This window comes from Rhinopithecus roxellana, chromosome 12, assembly GCF_007565055.1.
Source record: "Rhinopithecus roxellana isolate Shanxi Qingling chromosome 12, ASM756505v1, whole genome shotgun sequence".
Lineage (NCBI taxonomy): Eukaryota > Metazoa > Chordata > Mammalia > Primates > Cercopithecidae > Rhinopithecus > Rhinopithecus roxellana.
In genome coordinates, this window is record NC_044560.1 from 22,826,168 (window position 1) to 22,850,127 (window position 23,960).

A 23,960-nucleotide genomic window follows, 5' to 3' on the forward strand; every position below is an offset into this window, starting at 1 on the left:
CAGTTACCGTAGCAATCCACACATTGCACCTATACCGATAGCTCTAAGTGGCGCCTCTGTTTGCAGGGTGGGGCCTCTGGACTGATGCCTCTCGAGGGCTGTCTGTCCTGGTCTTCCTGGCCCCCGAGTCTGAAGCCTTTGCCTTTGAATTTTAGCTCACATCTCTCAGTCTCTCAGCCCCAACTCCCCCCGGCCCCCCGAGAGTGCCTGGAAATGTAACTGAACGGGTCCTGTCAGAGCCCTGGGGTTAGGGATCTGATTCTCCCACCAGCGTGGCCTTGGCAAACACTCGAATCCCCCAGACCTGACGGCGTTTAGTGTAGAGGCTGAAAAAACTGTGAGTTGATGGCCCAGGCAGTGCTGTGTGGCAGCCTCCCCCTCTGGTGGAGCTGCGCCTGAGGACTTGGGTGAGGATGCCTCCTCCAGGCAGCCCCCAGCCCCTCGGACCGGGCTTGCAGGGCAGCGGCAGGGAGGAGCCCTGGGCTGGGGTCAGGAGGCCTGCTTAGACAGGACCGCCCACCAATGCCCTTGATGCTGGCTCTCGTACCCTGCACGGAGCTCCCTGCAGTGGTGTTGTGGGGGGTCTTGTGCATTGGGTCTGCTCTGATTCTGTGGGATGGCAGAACCTGGAACTCCTCAGCCCAACCCAAGGCTCTCAACCAGCTTTCCAAGCGCCTGCGTCAGAGGGATGCCTGCTGCCCTGGGCACTTGGAAGTAGGCCCCTGGCTGGACAGCACCTCATACCCACCCCGGGAGCCACTCTCAAGAATGATCTTGGGCCACACTGGGCAAGACCTGATGGCCCCATATATAAGACAAAAAGGCAAACCCACTGTGGCCCAGAGACACAGAAGGTGGTGCCCACCTCACCCTCCTTCTGTCCTATTTCAGTCTGGTTCAGAAGCAGCCAGCACTTGCCTCCTCCGTGCCCTTTAAATCTAGACTTGACCTTTTAACCTTCTGCCTTGACCCCTGTTCCTAGACCAAGCAATCCCTCCCAGCATAAACGGATCCCCTTCTAACCTCCTGCCAGGCCACCTCCACGACGCATTTAGGAGAGGCACGGCCAAGGAGAGCGTCTTGAAAACGTCAGAGGGTCCAGGGACGCGTGGGGTGGAAGACTCAATGCTCTCAGGCTCACTCCAGAGCTTGAGGGGTTCGCACTGACTGCAGGTCACTTTTCGCGGGAAGTGAAAATACTGCAGTTCTCGGAAATCAGCAGCGCTGCTTACTGTTTCCTGCTCCTCTACGTCCTTTAAGAAAATGTGAAATCATTTAAAGAGGCAGGAAAGAAGAAAGAGGGAAAGTGGAAAAGACCAGCCCTGGAATTTGCTCCATGGCGCAGTCAAACATGGGCGCAGGAAGACCTCAGGCGTCCTGTGGACAGCGGGGACTGAGAACTAACACCTTGTCCTCAGACAGAAGGACCCCAGCAGGCCAGACACAGCCACACGAGTGATGGGGAGGGACATGGGAACCATTCACCCAGTTTCCAGAGGCCTTTCCGTGGGTCACTGCGGGCTCAGAAGAAGTCTCCATTGCCATGGTTTCTCTAAAATCAATGTCTCTGGGGTTGAACCTGGAGAGAAGGGTCAGGTTCCCCTGTGCTTTGCGGATAGCTCTGCCCAGATGGTGGGTCCCCGTCCCTCATAGGCAGCTCCGCCCAAATGCCTCAGCTCAGAGACTGGGAGTTTGGTGGAACTAGCACAGGGCTTTCCTTTGACTTTGGGAGAAAAATGGCATATCAATGACTTGAATACTCAGCTCAGGTCGTGGGGTCAGGCCTTCCTAACCACAAGGCACCAGTACCCCTCAAGCCCATATTCTGCGTCACGGAAACCAGTTGTAATTCTGACAGAATTGTAACAGCACTCGATAGGCACTGACTCAGCACTGGCTCCTCTGTGCCAGCAGCCCCCATAGTGCCCCCCGTCCCCCGTGATGCTGTCTGGGTGGAGATGTGTCAATGTGACTCTCTACATTTTATCTTGCTTTAAAGCAAAGATGCCAAGTGAAGGACTGTTACTTTAATTTTACTAGAAAACCCAAGAAAGTAGGAGATCAGCCACCACGTGTGAGCGTGCCTGTGTCTGTGGACGTCTGTGCGTGCGTGCAGACAATGCATAGCCCCTGGAAGCCGAGTTCTGGCTGCTGAATGGGTTCTAGGTTTTGGAGCTGCTTTCCAGGCCGTTCCTCCTCCTGGCCGTCTAGACTGCAGTGTGCACACCCAGCGACACGTGTGACTGTGTGTGTCTCCCCAGGGCCCGTGTGTTTCTCTGCATATCATTCTCCCTCTGAATCTGTTAGAGCTAATGTTTGTCCACCAGCCGTTACCCACCACCAGTCAGCAAAGCTGTGGATAATGCCACGTGGACACTTTTTCTTTCGCCTCGTGGTTTGCTTATTTAAAGCGATGCTTCTTTGGAAGCTACGAGTGCAGCAAAAGGCTTTGTTGAATCTGCAGCCAATTTTTCCCCGTATTCGTTTCATGAGAGTATCCAGCGAAGACAGTTAAATAAACACAACCTGTGTTTATTTAATTTTCCTGTCTGCGTGGCCTGAAGCTTTCCCACAGGTACAGGGCTCTCCTCTGCTCTTGGGAGTTAGGAGAGTGGCGGCTGGCCCTGTACCTGTGACCCTACGGCGACATTATCCCCACCTCCCCACACAATAAAAAGAAGCATCCCTGCTAATGCCAGCAAAGCCACCGTCCTGTGCACACGTCAGTCCACGGATAACACATTGCTCAGGGCCCGCCAGCAACATTCCGACGGCACGCTTGTTAACTCAGGGACTGCTGGGATGGCGGTTGCCCTGCCAGGAGCTCCGGGAACGCTGGGGAGCCGAGGCGGCGCGGGACGAGCTCTCCTACCTTTTGGATGCAGCCTTCCTGGGGCGGCACTTCCGTATCTGTCAGTATTTGCTGCAAAACAATTTTGAGAGGGGTTGTTAGTTTCTGATAAAACGTCGTTCTCAAGCTACACTGGGTTCTAAACGGTGGGGGCAGATCCACTGTCCCCAAAAGTCACAGGGTGGGACCTAGCGGCTTCTCCACAGCAGGAAATGAAGGCTCCATTGATCGCAGGTACCCCTTCTTCCAGCAGAGGCTCCCCAATCACCGAGGACCCCAAGCACCCCCCCCCCCAGGGACTTCACCTCCCTGGAAACACCACACTCCGGGGATGGAGACACAGTGTGTCACTCACTCTGGCCCTTTAGTGGTTGGGTGGGGACCCAGGTCAAGGCATCTCAAGGTGAGCCATTCGTATTATTTATGAGAAGCATCTGGGCAGAGCGCACGGACACCCCGGATGCTGAACAGACTCTATTTGTATTTCCTCCGAGTTCCATGGACAAATCACACCGTGTGTATTTAGACATAACTTGGCCTGTGTTGTGCCTGGCCCTGGACGGGTGAGGGACAGCAAGGTGCGGTCCCTGCCCTCTGGGGGCTTACAGTCCAGCTCGGGAGGTGGAGGTTGTGGGGAGCTGAACTCTGCCCAGTGGTACCAGGAAACAGAGGCGGGTGGCCAGAGCGAGGGGCAGAGGTTGGCCAGCGCCCTGCAGAAGGACGGCTTGGTGGGTGCTGGAGAGAGAGGGAGTTCGTGCCATGTCTCTGCTTCCTCTTTTTTGGCAAATCAGAGGTGTGAGCGTTTTAACTGGCTCTTCACTCCCATCCATGTCCCTGGGAGGGGGATGCCCCCCATGGCTTTTGGAGGAAACTTCTCAAAGGAAATCAAGCTAAGGCAGAAAAGCCGCTGTGCCTAGTGTCATGCAGGGGCCTGGGATGGCCACTGAGGACCCTCCAGCAGTTCGCTGTGGGCCTCACAGGAGCTCCCGCCCCCTCACCCATGTGTGACAGAGGCCGAGACAGGGAGGCTGGAGTGGGCCAGCAGTCAGCTTGTTCTTCCTCCCGGGTTGCTCCGGCTGGAGCGTTCTTTGGCTCTGGAGAGCATTTTGCCGGGTGTCTCCTCTTAAAAGCCACCAGGCTGCACTCCAGAGGGGCGGCGTCTCAGTGACCCATCCCAGAGTGCTGTCTGTGCTAAGCAAACTGACAAACGAGCTCTAGAAATTGGATTTTTCCCTTCTGGACCCAAAGTGGCCGTGCGCGGATAAGTATACGGAAACCGCAACGTTGTTTCCATAAGAATAGAACCAAGATTGAAACTGATACTTGAAAAATAAAAGGAGAAATGATGCTCAAGCCAAAGGTTTTCCTTCCCCTCCCCTCAATATTACATGATGACTTTACACATCATAAGGACGGAGCACAGCGTGCCTGCCAAGGCGCAATTGACAAGCTGGAGTTCCCAGCCACAGCGAGGCCCAGCCTGATCGCCTTCTGGGTCACCCCGCGCTAATGTGAATGGCAGTGATGGCTGCTAGATTCAGGCACCTAGATGGGCTGCGTTTGGAAGAGGAGAAAGCCTTAGGAGGGGTGTGACCTGCCCGCGGGGCCGAGGCTGGAGGCAGAGCTTGGGGAGTATTGATGACTTGAATACTCAGCTCGGGTTGTGGGGTCAGGCCTTCCTAACCACAAGGCTGCCAGTACCCCTCAAGCCCATATTCTGCGTCACAGAATCCAGTTGTAATTCTGACAGAATTGTAACAGCACTCGGTAGGCACTGACTCAGCACTGGCTCCTCTGTGCAAGCAGCCCCCACGGTGCCCCCCTGGAGGCAGAGCTCAAGGCAGTGCTCAGGTGGAATCTGCCCTCGCTCTGGATGCTGGAGGACCGTTCGGCTGTTCCAGGTCTGGTGAAATGGATGCCCATCCCACTGGTGGCCCTGGAGCTCTTGAGAGTAGAAGGACAGATCCCACCACAGTGAGCCGCCCCGAGCAGAGAAACTGTGGATCTCGTTGCCAGTTAAAGGCTGGGCTGAAACCAGAACCAGGGCCTCCCCAGTCCTGCCTGCTTCATGAGGCGCATCGAGGAGTGAGATGCTGGTTGCGTCTCTCTGCCATTCGCGGCCAAGTCACAGGCACCTGCGCAGACACCACCAGCGAGAGGGCCCTGTCCTCCTCACCCTGCCCTGCCAGTGCCTGCTCAAAAACCCACACACCTGCCCAGAGCCCACAGGGGCCTGGCGCTGGTCTGGGAGCATTTGGTGGCCTCTGGTTGGGCACTTTCCTGGAGGCTCCTTCCTGTTCCCAGTGGGAAAGTGCGTGCCACAGCCCATTCAAGCCATTCCCAACACAAGTGACACCCCCACCATCACCCCCCAGCTAGGTCAGTCCAGGAGCCCCCGTTAACACCGCATCCTCACATTCAGAGAGGGCTAGTGTGAGAGCCCTCCAGCCACCCACCGATGCCACCCTGGGCCTCAGATGCAAAGCCTTTCAGGTGGGGGCCGCCCTCCCCCTCCCTCTGTCCACGCTGCTCTCTGCTGGGTGTGCTCCGTTCCTGCTGTGGCCAGCTGCATTTTCACTTGCACTTTTGGTGGCCTGATCTTCCTGTCTCCCTGCCCTCCGAGTGGCCGGATGGGATGGAACGCCCCCATAAACCCATCTGTCAAGCCATGAGGAGGCCCTTTTTGCCTTTCTGGCAGAGTCTGACAGGGTCTGTGCGTGGGCTTGGCCAGCACTCCTGCTCCCTGGAGCTTGTCATCAGGTGGGTACGCAGGGATACACCTCCAACACTGGCCCCAATAGTTGAAGGCGTTACATGCGACGCACTGACCAGGAGGGCCAGGTCATATGGTGTGGCATCAGGAGGTGGGACGTGGCCAGCCCCGGGGTGGTGGTGGGGGCAGGTGCTACAGCTGCTGGGCTCCCGGCTGTCTCTCTGGATCCTCTGAGCACGATGCCTGGGCCCCCTTCGGGTTGAGGGTGTGGGCTGCTGAGGACTGTGGTCACAACGGAGCCCAGTGTGGAACCACGGAAGAGCCACACAGATATAGAGCCCTCCCCAGCTGCCCTGCACCCCCTGAAGAGGAAGCCGGCGCCCGATGGCAACAGAGAGAGAAGCGGCCTCCTGCAGGAGGGGCACTGGGTCCTGAGCCACATTCCGGAACTGCCTGCCCCATCTCACAGCCCACCTTGGCAGGTATGAAGACCATTAACTCTGCCTCTTCACTCGCTGCTGAGCTCAGGTGGAAAAACGGCTGGACGCGCTCCCTGGCTTCCCCAGCCCCGGCCCCCTCCCTTGCCTGAGCCGCTGTTCTGCTGAAAACCCTCTTTATTTTGCTAGCTGGGCCCTCAGCACACGCACCGCTGGCCCCTGGATTGCTGGCAATGGCCACCGTGCTCTCCACCTCTCCGCACCCCGGCAGAAGTATTAGGTGTGTTTGATTAAGCGTTTTAGCCAAAAAAGCGAGGTCTGACCTCTGGCATTTAGCTTCTCTTGCGGGTACCAGTGCCAGGATTTAGCTAAGTGGGGTTGGTCAGAACCTCTTTTTTGACTCTTAAAATAAATACCCTCTGTTCTCCAAAAAGTCAGCAAAGAGGCCACGTACGCAGAGGCGCTTACGGCTCTGGAGTTCTGGCACGGCCCCAGGGGGGCTCAGCTTGCTGTTTGGTGTCACAAATGGATCCCAGAAGGTTTCTCTCCTGTCAAAAGTATCTGTTATTAAAGTATCCGAGAACCTAACAAAGGAGGAAGCCCAGAGTGAGCCCCGGCCACGGAGCTGCTTCCAAACCGGCGGGAGGTGAACGGAGCCTGGCGCGTTGGAGGCTGAGGCCCATGAGGGCCCCCAACACTCCAGTTTATGCACCCCTTGCTCTTGGCATTGAGAGCAAACCTCCTCTCTCTAACTGACTTCTCTTTTCTTTCTTTTTCTTCTTCTTCTTCTTCTTTTTTTTTTTGTAACAGGGTGTCTCGCCCAGGCTGGAGTGCAGTGGTGCAATCATGGCTCACTGCAGCCTCAGCCTCCTGAGCTTAAGCAATCCTCTCAACTCAGCCTCCTGAGTAGCTGGGACAACAGGCACATCACCACCCTGGCTAATTTGTTTTATTTTTTGTAGAGATGGGGTCTCACTCTGTTGCCCAGGCTGGGACTCCTGGACTCCAGCAATCCTCCCAAAGTTCTGGGATTATAGGTGTGAGCCACCATGCCCAGCTCGGCTCTAAACCAACCTTCCTTCCTTCCTTCCTTCCTTCCTTCCTTCCTTCCTTCCTTCCTTCCTTCCTTCCTTCCTTCCTTTTTTTCTTAATTCTTTCCTTTCTTCTCTCTCTCTCCCCCCCCACCCCACACCCGCAGGCTAGAGTGCAGTGGCTCGATCAGCTCACTGCAACCTTGACCTCCTGGGCTCAGGTGATCTTCCTACCTCTGCCTCCCAAGTAGCTGGGATTAGAGGCATGCTCCACCATGTCTGGCTAATTTTTTGTATTTTTTGTAGAGACAGGGTCTCACTGTGTTGCCCAGGCTGATTTCTGACTCCTGGACTCAAGCAATTCTCCTGCCTCGGCCTCCCAAAGTGCTGGGACAACAGGCGTGAGCCACGGTGCCTGGTTCTAACCTACTTTTCTTTCTTGCCCATTTCTGAAGTAGCTTCATTGGACCCAGAGATGTGGGTCTGAGTCTAGAACCTACTAAAAGCTGATTCCAAGGCCTCCTCTCCTTGAAGAAGCCCCTATGGGTGGAGTCGGGGGGTCAGGGTTGTCTGTGCAGGGCACCCAAGGGTGTCTAAATGGCAGAGCTGATGGAGCTCTCCACAACCCCCACATCCCATCTAGGCTCCAAACCTCGCTCTGCTCACTGCTGGGAGGTTGTGGGGTCGAGGGGCTCAGGGTTCTGCTGGAGACACAGCCTGAGCAGAGGTCTTGGTGGTCAGCAGCTCCAGCTTCCCTCCAGCCTACACGTTCAGCAGGGTTTTACACCCAACTAAACAGTGCCCCTGGCAGGGCTGGAAGCTGATGACCAGGCCACACTGAGCCTCCACATCTCAGGATCATTTAACTCTTGGAGAGCCACCCAAACATCCTCCTTTTCTGAGAGATGGAGTTTTTAAAGAACAAATCTTATTCTTCATTTTCTTTTCCAAATGGAAGCCCTGAGTACTGCCAATTTCCCTGGTGTAAATGTTGCCTCAAGGTGATGGCAATGGTGAGGTCAATCATAACAGCAGCAGGTCATCTTCTGGGGCCCTGCTGCATGTGGGGGGCCTGTCTCAGGCACCGCGGATGCAGACCTCCTCCTCACAACCACATGTGGGAAGCAGGAACCAGCAATGCCCCTGCTGTGTAGACGGGAAACAGGGGCTGCAGAGTTGAAGTGACTGGGCAGTTGATGAGGAGCTGCTCAGGGTGGCGCCCGCACTCGAATGCGGGCCTCCTGACTCCCGGGGCGTGCGCCGGTGGGACAGAGGCCTCCGGGTGGATGCCTCAGCAGGAAGAAGCCACATGCCAGGCCCTTCCACCCGGGACTTGCACCTGAACCCCGGCCAGGCCTCTCTCCGTGGCCAAGCTCCCTCTGGCCGTGTGGGCTCCAGCGGAGCTGGGTGGCTTCCCATTGGCAGCTCCCGCAAGAACCGTGAAAGGCGGTTAGTCACCGGCCGCCCCGGCTCTGGCTCCCAGAGCAAAGACTGCACTGGTGTTGACACAAACCCTTGAGCTCTCAACCGGGAGTCGGGTAATATTTATCTATTTTTTGCATTAAAAAAAATCAGCTTGGCCGTGTTTGAGCTACAGAAATGATTTTTTTAAAGCTCCTTGGACACTGTTTTTAGCTTTTATGCCTAAACAGATACTTCTCAGTTCCTTCAAGTGAGATCTATCCAATGAATGGAGGCTCTCTCTTTACTCCTAAGAAAAATATTTACATAGTCAAGTACGGCGCAGAAAAGGACCCTGAGCTCTGGAGAGCCCGTCCCGAAACGCACAGAGGTTTCTACGCCGCTGTTTACACTCCCAGCCGCCACCTCCCTCACTCCTGCCCTCTACATCCCCCGACCCCAACCACCAACGCCTTCCCAAGCCTCCTGCATTGGGCCCTGTCATCAGCGGTGGCCTGGGTTCCTCATGAGAACCCCACGGGGCTGTGCGACACAAGGGGATGGCCCCTAAGCCCTACCTTCCAAACCGTCTTTGTTTTGGCCAACGAGAGAAGCCAGGCCGCTCTGCTTCCAGGGCCCGCAGCAGGGAACAGCACTAGGATGCAGCATCTTCGCCCCCAACCCCATGGGACCCGAGCTCCAGGCAGGCAGCGTCTCCGCCGATGGTGGGATGGGGCTTCTGCTTTGCTCTGGCCACGAGAACGACTGCTGGGGCCAGCAGACTTCAATGCACGCCCAGTGATTTTCTCTCAACCTGCAGGGCTGCCGCCGCCTGGCCCTGCCCCGCCTGGCCAGCAAGGCCTCGAAGGTTTGAAATCTGGGCATGGCCTGCTCTGTTTCTGATGTTCCAAGAACACTCTGTTCGCTGGCAGCCCGGCCTGTGAGCGCTGCCCCTTGGCCTGGACACGCCGCCCGGGTGAGGCTGGCCCCGCGTGCATCTCCCTTCCTGTGGGGTGAAGACTGAACGAGCACTGCGCCTCCTCTCTCTCCCTGGCCCCCAAGAGCAGGCTCCACACCCCTTCATGTCCTCATTTCATAAGCGGTATTGAGCACCTTTGGTCTATACTGCCCCATGGAGGGTGCCTTGGACATATTTAAAAAATACGGAAACAGTGTTTAGTCCAGAATTCACTACTCTGGGGCAGAGATAATGGATAGGACCCACCCTGCCTTCCACGGCAGCATCAACGCGAGCAGGAGGAAAGACCTCCAAGTCTGGGAGCTGAGGTCCTCTTGCGGGTGGGGTCCTGAAGTGCGGGTGGGGTCCCGAAGTGCGGGTGGGGGGCCCAGGAGGTGATGGGGGCTGGGAGTGAGGCAGCACGCACAAAGGTGTTAGCAGGGGGCAAATGAGCGCCCCAGAGATGGAGGAGCCCCGGGTTTGGGAGGGCCTGGGGGGGCGCTGCTGTGGCCCTTTGAGGACCAGGCTGAGGGATTTCACTTGGGCAGGGGCTCTTGGATGGAGGCAAGAAACGGACGATGGGGGCGTGGGGCTTGGAGGAGGGACAGTTTGCAGGGAGGATGGCTTCCTGTGTGCACGGGTCCCCAAAGGGTCTCCCTCTTCGTGTCTGCTCAGAGGAGTATGTGGGGGTCTTCCCTGCTGACCCAAGTGTGGGACCCCGCAGTGGGCTCCATCTGGCCTGTTGCCCCCAGCTTCCCCCATCTGCTAGGACCTGTCTAGCTCTCCTCACACAGAGAAGGAGGCTGTCCAGGATAAGAGGCCTCCATGGTGAGGTGGAGGGCCAAGGGCCAGGCAGGCCAGGCTCCGCAGTGGGTACTTGGCCCATATTAATGCATCTAAATCCCAGAACACTCCCATGAGGAAGGCTATGGCTTCCTGATCTTTGTAGAAGAGGAAGGGGCTCAGAGAGGTAAAAGAGCCTTCCGAATTTGCACAGCAGGGGAGTGTTAACCCGGGCTCAGCCTGGATTCACATGAGCCCTGCCAAGATCGAGGTGAGTGGGCCCCGAGGAGGTAGTGCATACCGAGGGCAAGCCTGGACAGCCCCTTTTCCCAGGGAAGCCTAAAGGCACGCAGGTGTTGACCAGCCCTGGCCCCCAGCCCAGGTCACGGAGGCACCCATCAGTGTGGGACCCATGGCCACGGCACAGTTTGCTGGTGAAGCACCTAGGAGACCCCCCACTCCCTTCCAGCCTGCAAGCTGCCCTGTCAGTCCTCATCACCAATGCAGTGGTCAGACAAGAGCCCCCCAGGCCATTAGCAAGTTTGTGGTCCTTGATCTGGAAGTCATGGGAGCCTCTCAGAGGCCGAGGCTGCTGGGAGCCCTAGGGTGGGGGGCCTGTCTCTCACTCCAACCGCTCCTGGCCTGGAAAGCCGCCCCCCGCCAGGCCTTTCCAGGCCTCCTTCCCAGCCTCTGGGGCTGCGGGAGACAAGGAGTCACTGTGGGGTCCCCCTGGCCTGCCCTGGCTGTGACCTTGCTCTGCCCTCTGCCTCTAGCACCTCGGGGCACAAGGTAGAGTTTGGGGTGGGGATATAACTGACCACCTGCACTAGGGCTGCAGCTGTCTGTGGGGGAGTGGTGCCTGCAGGGACGCCTGCTCTCTGGATACTGCCCCCGCCATGCTATCCCTTTCCAGAGAGCAGAGAGTGCAGGTTACGGCATTCAGAGCTTCCCAAGCTTCTGGAATGCTTGGGCCATTCCAGCCACAGCTTTGAATTCTCCACCAAGCCAAAGACACAGCTCCTCCACCACACAACACCCCTCCCTGTGCTCCATGGGCTGCTCCAGATCTCAGAGCCCCGCCCCACACATGCAGTTCAGCCCTTTCCAAAGGAGGGGCCTTGGGGAGATCGGGCCCAGCCTGGAGATGCCCTGTAGCATGGCAGCCTTCCGGGGGTCTACGTGGCTGAGACCCACCCCCATCCTGGACTCAGGGGTGCTCTTTCCCCCGTGTCAGGCTGAGTTGGGGAACGCCTATTGTTCCTGGGCTCCACCTGGGAGCACCTGCTGTTGGAGCAAGGTGAGAGCGGGTGAGGGTCAGCTGGTGCGGGGACTGGCAGGAGGCTATCAGCCCCTGGGGTGCAGGCTCCAGAGCCCTTTCTCTGCTGGGCAGCAGGGCGAGCAGGAAGGATCTCTGCAGGCCCCTGTCCCCGAGCACAGGGGTGTCCAGCCTTGCTTCTGGCCCTCTGTGGATGCCTTCCTCCTTCTGCTTCCGGAAGATTGATGTCCCCGGGGGAAGGGAATGTAAATCATCAAAGCAGGTGACGTGTGGCCCTTGCGATCAATGGCTCATGACGAGTCATGACTTCCAGCGTGAGAAAGGGAAGCAGTGGCCGGACCAAGAGCCTCCTGTAGCCAGCTCAGGAACTGGACAGAGTCATGACTTCCAGCATGAGAAAGGGAAGCAGTGGCCGGACCAAGAGCCTCCTGTAGCCAGCTCAGGAACTGGACAGAGTCATGACTTCCAGCATGAGAAAGGGAAGCAGTGGCCGGACCAAGAGCCTCCTGTAGCCAGCTCAGGAACTGGACAGAGTCATGACTTCCAGCATGAGAAAGGGAAGCAGTGGCCGGTCCAAGAGCCTCCTGTAGCCAGCTCAGGAACTGGACAGAGTCATGACTTCCAGCATGAGAAAGGGAAGCAGTGGCCGGACCAAGAGCCTCCTGTAGCCAGCTCAGGAACTGGACATGCATGCCCTGGAAATGAGGAGAAAGTTCTGCGAGGCTGTTTGTTTCTGGAGCTGGTCTCAGAGCTTCCTTCTGAGGGCCTGGGTTCTAGAACAGGAACGCCAAGACTTGGAGCAGCTGGGCGGCCTCGAGGGGCCCAAGGCCCTGCAGACAGGGCTCGGTAGGGGGCTCTGGCTCGGACGCCGGGGGGCCGATCCCAGGGATGCCCTCCACATTCTGTAGCTGCTGTGCTAGGAAGGTGGTGTTGAGGCTGATGGTTCTAGGTGGACGGCAGGTGACCTTGACCCAACCCACTCACACTGCATTTCTCCACCAACTTTCATTAGAGCCCTGTAGCCTGGAAAAGGATGGCCGGCACTCACTTCAAAGCTGCCCAGTTGTTACAGGCAGGCTCGTCCTCCCTCCTGGATTAGATACCCCTTTAGGCCAAAGGCAGGGTGTCAGGCACCATCACGGCCCCTCCGAGCAGGAACACAGCAGAGACCCCACGTGGCATTTACCAAATGATAAATCGTGAGCTACTGAATGGAAAATGGGAGCTCTCCTTGCAGGATGTACAGAGCTGCTACATGATCATGTTCACCTGGGCCGGGCTCCTGGGAACCAGGCTCTGGCCTGTGGGTTGGTGGGGGGGGGACTGGCACAGTCACTGTGGGGTCCGGCCATCCAGCCTGCAGGGGCTCTGTGCTTGGGGTGCCTCTCTGACTATGGGGCTTAGGGAAGCTGCCCTGGCCACCCTGACAGGCTCAGAGCCTCTCGCTGGACCAGGCGTCTTGGGCAGGCGTCTGGAAATCAGATACCCAGGCCTCAGTGCACAGGGCCCGGCTCCCGCCTGTCTTGCTGCTGCTTGGCCTGGAAGTGGCCTGGCGGGGGCAGCCTGGGGAGCTGAGGATGGACATGAACTGCCGGAGCGGGGACAGCTCCAGCCCCGCTGGAGCAGGGACTGCAGGCTCCGTGTCAGTGCCCCAGGGACAAAGGTAGCAACCTGTGGCCAGGACTGTCTGGATTTGAGCACTGAAAGCCCCTGTCCCGGGAAGCCCCTCCATGGGTGACCCTATTGGAGAGGCAACATCAAAGCTACCCCAGAGGAAGGCCCTCCAGAAGAGGGGGTGAGTCAGCGGTGACAGCCCTGAAGACAAAATCAACACAGCCGTCCTATGCCCGGGTGCCAAGTGCCCAAACCCTGAGCACACCCCCAGGACACCAGGACCAACCCAATCACAAACGCTGAAAGTCACATCCCACCTGGTGGGAGTGTCAAGGAGCCAAGGTCCGCAGGCTCAGCCAGGACAAACCAAAGGACATCTGTGGGCCCTGTGCCCATCCTCCAGCAGCCACTCCCACCTGCGAGAGGCCATCTCAACAGTCTCCCAGAGTTTATAGAATCTCCCCCCACTTAAAAAAAAAAAAACACCCAACACTTTATTGCAGTATGATTGGCATATAAAAAGCTGTTGATATTTAATGTAGACAACTTTATGAGCCTGGAGACGTAAGAATGCACCGAGAAACCGTCGCCACGATCCATGCCATAAACCCATCCATCACCTCCAAAAGCTTACCCTGACCTCTTCATTCGTCATTAGTTTATTTGTGAGGGGACAATCTAGCGTCGGCTCTCCTGACTTGGTAAAGTTACGGAGGCCACACGGAGGCTGCTGAAGGAGACTACTCCAGGCCCACTGGGCAGACAGGACCAGACCAGGCCGGCCGCACCCACAGGGGCAGGGAGAAGGATGCTGGTGGAATGTTTTTCCATCTCCCAAAGGCCAGTGTCTGTGACCAGGGGATGATTCATGCTCAGCCTGAGCCCTTTGCGCCCCAGGATAGATTCTGCTCACCACGAGTGGCAGCAGCAGGAAGGAACCTTAGCTCTGGCAGGTGCTCTGTACCTTCCCCCATTCACTTAAACCAACACCAAGCTCTGGCATTGCAAACCCCGAAGTGGCTGTCCCGACTCATATCTGAAAGGTGTGCCTTCCCAGGTCCACCGCTGGCCATTTTCCACCCTGCTTCTGAAAATGCTGATGGTCCCTTCCCCACACCGACGATGCAGGAGGTGCTAGGCGCTGCGCGGCCACCGGCCACCCCCATCCTGGGGAGGGGGCAGTTGCTGGAGGTTCCCCCACTGGCAGTCCTCCAAGGCAGCCCGGTGGGTTCTGCGCCAGCATCTCCCCAGGGAGCTTCTCTTTCCACGGGGAAAATAAATCACAGGATCAATGACTGGTTCTATACAAACATTTATCTTTTATCTCAACCCTTTTTAGTTATAGAAATGACCTAGAAATTGACAGAATCATATTAATGCACTTCCACTTGACTCTGCTGATTGATCCCTCGTTTATTAAGGTGATTCTTAATAATCATAAGTGAATAAGAAGGGTCGTAGATCTCCTGGTCACGGCGCCTGGGTCACACACATGTTTGAAAACCCCAAGACCCAGGACTGGGCGGAGGAATCTGACCTCCCCAAATCTGGGCTCTTCTCTGGCTATGACTTATGATACCACTCACTGAGGTTTGGGGAACCCTTCAGGATCTGGAAGTGGATCCATATCAGAGCAGAACATGGGATTTTAGTTCCCTTAAAAATGGTAGGCGGCACTTTCTGGGGATGGAGGAAGCAGAAGCAGCCAGCAGTGTCCTACCCGCCTTGGCCCCTCCCCGATCAAATTCAGTCTTTCTCTCATTCTCACTTGCCATGCATGCCGCTTGCTCATGAAGCAAGCATTTGTGGACTCGCATTTCTGCGTTCCACAAACTTGCAAGCCAAGGAGGCCAGAAGTACAGCTGTTTCCCGTTGTATTTTATTCCTGATTGAAATAAAAGAACAGTGATAATCACAACAGCGAACACGCTAGCTCTGCCAAGGGTGTCATTGCATTATCCTATTTAATGCTTGAAATAATCCTACGATAATCCCCATTTACACCTGAAAATGCTGAGGCTCAGAGAGGGTGGGTTAAGTCGTCCAATGTCACAGGGCCAGGAAGTGGCAGAACTGGGATTCGAACTCGGGCCGTGCAGTTCCACAGGGGCGTTATCCCAGCCTTTCACTTATCTGGCCTCCCTTGAACTGGTTCCATTTGAAGAAGTGGGGGAGGTGGATCGGCGGGAAGGGAGAGGGAGATGAGGAGCTCTGCTTTCTCTCACATGAGGAATGTTTCGAATCTGTTGTAGGGACAACATGCAGAGGCCCGAGCGCCTGGGTTTCGGTCACAGCTGCCTGCGAACTCAAGACCACCGTGCGTGAGGGCAGCAGGAGGCAGAGCGCCACCAAACAAGACTGCACACTTCCCTAATGGGACACAGTGACAGGATCGGCTGCAGCGAGGAATTCCGGGCTGATCTGCCGTGAAAAACTGGCCGCCTCTGGAGTCTTGCAGCGTCCATGCAACCGTGGCTGCAGCTGGGACCCCTCAGGGCCCAGCTTTACTCTCTTGGGGTGGGGATAGTGGAGAAGCTGAACCAGGAAGGCTTGGCAGGTGAAAGGCTGCCCACTCTGCCCCGGATTTCCACGTAACCTCCCGGGGTCCCACGTCTGCATTTCCAGGCCATCCTGAGTCCAGGGCCAAGCACACTGAAGGTGAGAGGCAGAGAATTCACAGGCCTGCCCAGCCTTGCTGAGACGCGGGCAGACATACGGCCAAGGCTGCCTGCCCTGGAGGATGCCTTCAGGGACTTTCTGACCAACACAGAATGTTCCTCCGACCTTCCTTCCTGCTGGTGCCTTTCACAGAGCTGGGAGGGGCTGCAGAAACCAGGCAAAGAATCCTGGGCTCCAAGCCAGCGCTTCCCATTCTGAGTCCTAGAAACACTTCTCGGCCCCCGCATCCCCTGAGTTGATCAGTCTTGATGCCCTCATCTGTGAAGCGGGAGGCAGATGCCCCAGGGAGACGGCCTTGACCGCTGTCCGTGACAACAGAGAAGATGCAAACAGCAACCCTGCCTGGCCAATCACTCCCTTACTTTGCAGCATGAGCACACAAATAATGATGGCACTCAAGACATAACCACCCGTTTTCAAGACTGCCACGACTCGTGAACCAAAAGCCTCCTGTGGCGATTAACCTAGTAAGGGTGATGGAAGGATGGGCGGCTTTTACATGTATGAAGGATTGTAAAAGTAAACAAAAACATGTATGGGACGGAGATCACACGGGACACAGAGAGCCAAAATTATACATGATCTGGCCTTTTACATTGGAGGCCATTGACCCTGGCCCATGGCAGAGACATCGCAGCTCCAAGGAGGATGGAGATAAGAGGGCACTCATGTCCTTGAGTAGCCAGTCCAGCTGCCAGCAGAAAGGTGGGGTCCCCCGCCTCTCTCCAGGACTGAGAGGCTTCCATGAGCAGAGGCGGCTCATCTGTCCCTGCCTCCCTTTGCTCACACCTGCTCCCAACACCAAAAGGCCAAGGCAAAACCCCAAGCAGAGGAAATACAATAGGTCGTCACTTCCAATGCCTCACGGTGCCTGAGGCTGCAGTGCGGTCCCACCGGGCAGGTGTGGGGAAGGAATGTGCACAGGTACCACACAGCCAGCAAGACAGGCAGGCAGGGCTGCTGGGAACACCCAATCCTGGGGACAGCTGTCCCGCCTCACCCCAACCGGGGCTCACTGGAGCTGCCTTCTCAGTGGGAGCCTCCTACGGGGAAAGGTGGTGTGAGATTGGAAGCAGCCCGAAACGGCTCTGTTCATTTACGTTTTTCTTATTTTCCTCCTGTTTGTTTTCCAACAAGGAGAAGCACACGAAGCACACGAACTTGCCACAAGGGAGATCCCCAAACCCTCAGAATATCAATTTCCATCTGCACAACTTCCCTGGAAATTCGACCTCCTCTGGGATGGTGAAGGGTCTCTTCCCTGGGGCAGGTCTTGTGGCCATGAGTCCAGTGCTAACTGAGCTCACCTGGATGACTGTGGAGGGCAGTGGAGTCTCACTCCATGCCCACACCAAGGGCTCATCCCAGGAGGCTGGGAGTGGAGTCCTAGTGCGGAAAGGCATCCATGAGGCCTGGCAACATCCAGGAATCCAGAATGACTATCTAGTTGGCACACTTGCCTGGCCTTGTGGAGAGCCGTGGGGCAGGTCAGGGTTGCCAGTGGAGGCCAGTCTGTCTCTCTTGAGGTCCTTGGCTAGACAGCACGCTGGGTGCCCGAAAGCATCCTCTAGTGATTTCATCCCACAGTGACCCTGTGGGGGTCCAGGGACCCCAGATAGCTGCAGGTGGATGAGCGTTCCTCCTTGGGCCACAGCAACGCATCGGAAGCGCACGGAGTGTTCGTGCAAACAAAACATGGGCGCCAGGGCAGCTGCTTTTGGTCCTGACATCTGCATGGAGCTGCAGTTTTATTTTGCACCATCTTTCCTTGCTTTCTAACAAGTCACTGAAACGAGAACAGAGACCTTGCTCTAAGGAAGAAAGCAAACCACTCTCCCTCCTGCCCGTGTCTGAGAATGGAGCCTGGGCCAGGGGCTCCTCGGGGACTGCTCCTGCCCGCTGCCCATGAGCCTCAGAAAAATACACACATCTGCTGGCCTCCTTTCTCTTTTTAGCCCTAAGAGAAGCAGAAAGACACCCTTAAGGCCTCCCTGGTTTGTCTCCAGCTGCAGGAGGTCAGCATGGACAGCAGGTTCAGTGACCAGGCTCACGGGCTGCGAGTGGCTGGTCTGGGACTGGGTTCCCATCCGACTCTGCCATCCTGCCTGTGAGGCTTGGAATGCCCATCCCGTGGCTTGGAAGCCCTGACAGGGAAGGTGGGAGGTGGTGCTTTGATGCCTAGCTATGCTGTCAACAAACATGACAAGGTCACCATCCGTCTGCAGGATGGACTGAGAAAAATGTTCCTTATTAGTGCAGGAGAAAGACAGGGGCACGGGGGTGAATGTGCTTCCCAGGCCAACTGGGGAGGCCAGGCAGGGACCAACGGGGCACCTGCAGATGTGGGCACCTCTTGTCTGATCTCACAGTCCTCCCTGACTGCTTCTCTGCTGGACTGTGAGTGATCAGTGCTCCCAGGGACACCCGTCCACCCAGCCCGTGTGTGGGTAACGATGGCCCTGGGGGAATATCCACCAGTCAGTAGTGGAAGAGGTGCCTTCCTCTCGCCATGACCCTGGGCTCCTCGCTAGCCGGCTTGCTGCATGGTTGCAGAATGCAGAATGCAGAAGGGTTGCGTTTACGGTGCCTGGGGAGGCACTCTGCCCAAGTGGCTTTAGAAACGGGCAACTCCCCGCCTGCAAAGGCATTGGCCCAGGAAGGCTCATCTTGAAGAGCTACAGAAATAGTCTCAGACACAGTTACTGAAACTGTATTCTTAGGGCTGAGAGAGCTGTTCCAAAGTGTGATTTATTTGCCCTTCCCAAGGACTGAAAAGAAGGGTGAGGTTGTGCCCGCCGTGAACCAGGCAGGCCTGTGGGAAAGCACTGCCTGTGGGGGTGATGGCCCAGGGCATCCTGTTCAGAGAGAGATGGAGGGAGAGAAAGGAGAACCCCATGGCAGGAGGCCTGGGGAGCTGGGTGGACAGCGCAGGTGGATAGGCAGAAGGTCTCACATGCAGAACTAGGTGGTACTACTTCTGGAGGGCAGGTCATGGTGAGGAGCCCCCAGCTCATAAGGGACGATACGCACAGGCCGAAGCCCTGCGTTCCGCAGCTGGGGCAGCTGCAACATTGTCGAGGCAGTGGGGACAGGGCAGGGAGACGACACAGCCTTCATTCAACTTTATGCCCATCTTGGAGTCCTCTGAGCCTGGCACAGGCCTTCCTTCCCGGGGCTGGCCCAGAGCTCCCTTTGGGCCACAGGAGAGCAACAGCGCTACTCTGAGAAGCACACAAAAACTGCTTTCTCTTGACCTCCATTCCTGTTAGCTTTGTATGGCCTCAAGTAATTAATTCTGGTACATTCCTACCCTTAACAAACAGAATTTTCTCGGAGTGTGCAGATTGCCTACGCAATCTCGGGGTGTGCAGATTCGCCTGCGCACGTTCAGGCAGAAAACGGTGGGATCCTCTTCCTCTCTCAGCCCACTTTTAAGGCGTCTCGTTTATTGCGAGTGAACGCAGGTGCGTCCCATCCTCGGTTTGCGTCTCTTTTCTGGAAAACGCTTTGTGCTTTTCCAGGCTTCAATCCCGGGAAGGACACACACTGGACACATCCCCCCGGGGACTCTCTTCAGAAGAGGGAGACCTCCGCACATTCAATCCGTGTTGCCAACTGGCAGGGACAGCCGCGCCACTGGCACTTCCGTTTTGTCTTCAAGATCTCGCTTTCCCCGAGCGGAACAACGTTTACTTGGATGTGACTGTGAAGCCTGGGATACTGCAAAGAGCCCATGGTTCGAAACAGAGATTTGGAGAAAGAGCGAACTCGACCCACTCAGGTGCGGGTCACAGTATTGGCGCTTGTCGTGATGGAGAAAGAGAGAGAGAGAACACCAGCTCCAAACCCCCTGCTTCCCAGCACCTGTCCCCACAGGAACTCTTGTCCAGGAACAGGTCCTGCTCAGGAGATCCAGCCACCCCCTGCAAGAAACTCTTCACAGCCATCTCTTTCTTCCAGTATCTTAAGAGGAACTAAAGGGTTAGCGCCGGCAGAGACGGGCAGCCTGGACAGCCAGCTGGGGATTTGGGTCTTTGCATTTTACCAAACCAGGTCCCGGATCTAAGCCCTACATCTCAGGTCCTGGGGGCTGATTTGGGCCCACAGGTCCTGATTTCCTTTTAGCACTGGCTGTTAAGAGTGTGTCGCAGAGCCCAGCCACAGCTGCGGCCCCATGCTGGACTGTCACGGTCCCGCCGGCTTTACGCACCTCCACTCTGCAGCTCCATGCCTGAGAGACACCACAATCTTTTTACCCAATTTTCCAGCTGAGTTGACGGAGGCCCGTGGAGGTCAAGGAGCTTGCCCAGGGTCACTGAGTAAAACAGCAAAGCCTCTGGCCTCGGGACAAGGATGCAGGACTCTGGTTCCTGTCCCTAATCGCTTGGCCAAAGGCTCTTTCATAAATAATAGAAATAACAGGGCTTCATTTTTCTTTAGAGGATAAACTCCCCAAACGGCCACCGGGGCTGTGGTTCGCGAGCTGCAGGTCCTCGCCGGGCGAGAAGGCAAGGTCGGAGCTCCAGCAGCCCGGAGATGAGGGGCCTGGAGCACAGGCTGGCTCCCGCGAAGGCATTAATTTGTAACAGACGCCCAAAGAGCTGGAAAGAGCGTGGATGTTCGTTGCACGTGACAACGGCTGATTATTCATTGCTGACAGTTATTAGCCTATTATTAAACGTATGAATTGCCTCTTTCATACCACATTGCCTATCCTTAAAGTGCTTTATTAACTGACATTAACCAATCCAATTAGCAAAAGACACTGTATTTGTGTAATTAGTAATTTGAGGCTTTGTTCTGTCTTGGTCTTAAAGAGAACGGGCATTGGATGTTGATTAGCGCGGCGCACTGTACAATTAGGAGAAGTGGTCGGAGATTAACCGACAACGTTCTCATTTCCCGGAGTCCCCGTGCGGGGACTCAGTCCCGTGAAGACGTGCAGGGGTTTATGTCTGCGGCATTTAAGTGAATCCAATTGCTTCCTCTTGTATCCAAGCTCCTCTCTGCAGTTGGCATGGCCTCTGATGTCAGGAAGGGGAAATATTTATTTTTATGATAAATGTAGAGGCTGAGCAGTAAGGAGCCTTGTTGTTTAATGCTCCAAGCCTAATTCTGCAGAAAATCTCACAATCCAACTCTGAGTATTAATTGCAAAGTTTTTTTTTCCTAATCAGATGCCAAAAGGAACATTTCAGGGAAAGATGTTTTAGGGCCGCCTTTGCCAAACGGCATTTCTGTTTATGTCTCTGAGCGAGCAGAGACGGCCAAGATGGGGCCAGATGCTCTAGATAAGGGGGAAGCTGCGGAGGGATCCGGGGTGCCAGGCGCAGACTCACCGCACATCTGAAATACGGGACCAAAGGAAGAGCGGCGCTCAGGCCCTGTCGGAATGACCCAGCCACAACATGTCAACGTCCCCATGTGCCCCTCGGTGTTCCTCTCATATGCCCCCAAATTTTGTTAGACTGTAAAAGTGCAGAGAAGACCTCATGAATCTCAGCAACCAGCCCCGTGCTTCTTGGCAGCTTTTAGCTCTGAACGGGAAGGAAGTGGGTTGGCTTCAGGGGTAGCTGGGTAGCCGCCCCCAGCCTTACCTGCTGGCACCTGAGCTACCTGGAGGAGGAAGCTGGCATTTCACCCAAGGGTCCTGGGAGGGCTGCCTGCCTGCCGGACGAGGTGAGGCCAAGGCTCTGGCCCTGTCCTAAAAGTGGCTGCCACAATAATCTGGGCCCACTAAGGGCTGAGGCACGGATGCAGGAGAATCAGCCTCACCTGATCCGATTTGTTCCTGCAGAGGTAAAGAAGATGGCCCTGCGTTGGAGCATGCCACTGGCCTTGCCTATGCGGTGCCCACACATGTGGCTGCCCTGGCGGCTCCGTCCCCAGGAGCTGTGTCCTGTGATCTGACACTTCTGGAGGGGGGGCCGATTGCCCACTTGGAGCCCAGATGTTTGGGCTGGGAGCAGACACTGCTGACTTCATTCCAGTGCCGGTTTCAGAGCCTTATTTCAACTCCTTCAAGCAGGATTCTCATGTGTTTTTTTTCCCATTCCACGCCAAAATAAAGTTAGAATTCTTGAAGTCCCAAAGCCTCATCCCTTAACTGATCTTCTTTGCCTTTCTTTCCCTCTGCACACACGCGTGCACGCACACACACACACGCCCCCACACACGTACACACACACATACACAAACACACACACACGCACACACATACACACACGCACACACAATACACACACCCACGCACACACACATACACATGCGCGCACACACACGCGCACGCACACGCACGCACACACACATACACACATGCACACGCACATACACACACGTACACACACACACACAGGCAAGCTGCACGTCATCAGGTCAGGCTGTGGAAATCCTGCACCCAGGACGAAGAGAGCAGTGTCCACGCGCCGCGCAGGCTGGACCTGCCCTTCAGAGGCAGACAGGGACCAGCACACACAGGCACTCACTAAAGGTAAGGCAGAAAGGAGACCTGGGTGCAAACATTTCAGAAACCTCTTCAAAATATTTGGGTTTGTCAAAATCCCAAACCGCCGTTTGCCAGGCACTTTTCCCGCTAGTGTTTGAGCCCGCGGGTATTTTAAAGGAAATGAGATCCGTGTGTTTCTGATTTATTTATACTTAACTCATCAAAATGCTGTTTTAAAGAGCTATTTTGTGTCCAAAATGCCCTCCATTCTTTTTTTTCCTTCCAAGCTAAAAGCCATATTTTGCCAAGCATATATGACCTTCAACTCTAACATTTTCAAGGTTCTTTTGATAGTCAAGTTCATGAAGTCCAAGCAGACCTGAACCGTAACCAAAGGCGCCCCTCACCCCCACCCCAGGAGGAGTGCACTGAATGGGAAGGTGAGGTCCTTGGCCTTTTCTTGCTCTTTGTGTCTGACCCAAGCACCGTATCTGTCCCTGTGGCCCCACCAGAGTCCCTGAGACACTGCGTCCAACAGGAAGGAGCAACTTCTCTGGAAACAAAAATCCTCAGAGATGAGATTGCATAGTCCTTCCCAGAGCTCTTGCCTGGAGCAGCTCAGGGTCACCTCAGGACCAGGGCGGCACCAGAGCAGGCATCCTCCCGCCTGGCTTCACAGTAGGGGTTCCCCTTCTCATCCTGTGGAGCCCACAGTATCTTTTATCCAGGCCATGGCCCTCATTTCTCCACTTCATTGTTTCCCTTGGGGCCGCCTAATGCAGGTGGCCAGAGGGGAACACAGTTCTCCCGCAGGTTTAAGCCAAGTCAGACCAGAGCACATTTTCTCTTCTCTAAGGAAAGAAAAAGGGAAGCACTGGCCAAAGCCCGGGGTGAGTGGGGAAGGGGAGAGGGAGAGAGTGGCCCTGGGCATGTGCAGAAGGGGAGAGGAGGAGAGAGTGGCACTTGGAAGCTGGTACCCCAGCGAGAGGGGCACAACGGGGCCTCCAGAGGGAGACACAACTGGGTGTTGGCAATACTGTCGCCTGACCCATAACACCAGATGAACTCGGGTTATATGCTTTTGGGTGTGATATTTATCTCTGGCCAATTTCATGCAATGGAGTTCAATTATGAATTTGATTGCTTTTTTGTGCACAATATAAAATCCTTTATCTTCGCAGCATTTAATTGTGTTCCCTGGCAGATTTGGTATTCATCACGGCCCTGCTGTCCCCAGCCCCAAAGATAAACCATCCGCGGGGCAATAAATGTCCACTCCGGTTATTGATGCTTTCAGGGAAATTGATTATCTATTTGAGGGGCAGAGCCGGCTGATGTATGGCGGCCTCTTTACCTGACACAATAGCTTCCCTGGAAGAGCAATCCCTGATCGGTGCCATAGATTTTCTATTATACGTAAAATTTCCAAAAGTGATACCCGTTTATCTTAATATTTGTAAAAGGAGGAGACGCCTCGGATGGGGTTGGAAAACTGGCTTCCTTGTTCATCTGCTCAAGGCATTTAAAGTGGGAAAAGGCGGTGGACAAGGTGGGTGATGAGACAGGAGGCTGTGCCCCTGTGCTGGTCCCTCTCTGGTTATCCCCGGTTCTCGCTGCCCATTCCACCGACCCCCTCCATTCCGGGGACTGCTCACCAGCCCTGGTACCACATGACCTCTCGCACCTGGTCTGTGATTTACTGAGAAGTTTATTCCTACCGTTGACATCAGTATGCAGACCCGATACTCAAATTGATGGTGCATTCCCTGGCA

The 23,960-nt window shown here is 55.8% G+C and overlaps 1 protein-coding gene across 1 annotated transcript in view; it reads right to left on the reverse strand.

Annotated features, from left to right (window-relative positions):
• Nucleotides 1-23,960, reverse strand: part of PRDM16 (PR/SET domain 16) — a 245,797-nt gene that overhangs the window by 183,665 nt on the left and 38,172 nt on the right. The window contains exon 2 of the mRNA XM_030913789.1: nt 2,873-2,923. Coding sequence (XP_030769649.1) covers nt 2,873-2,923 — 51 coding nt within the window. The remainder of the gene's footprint in view (nt 1-2,872; nt 2,924-23,960) is intronic.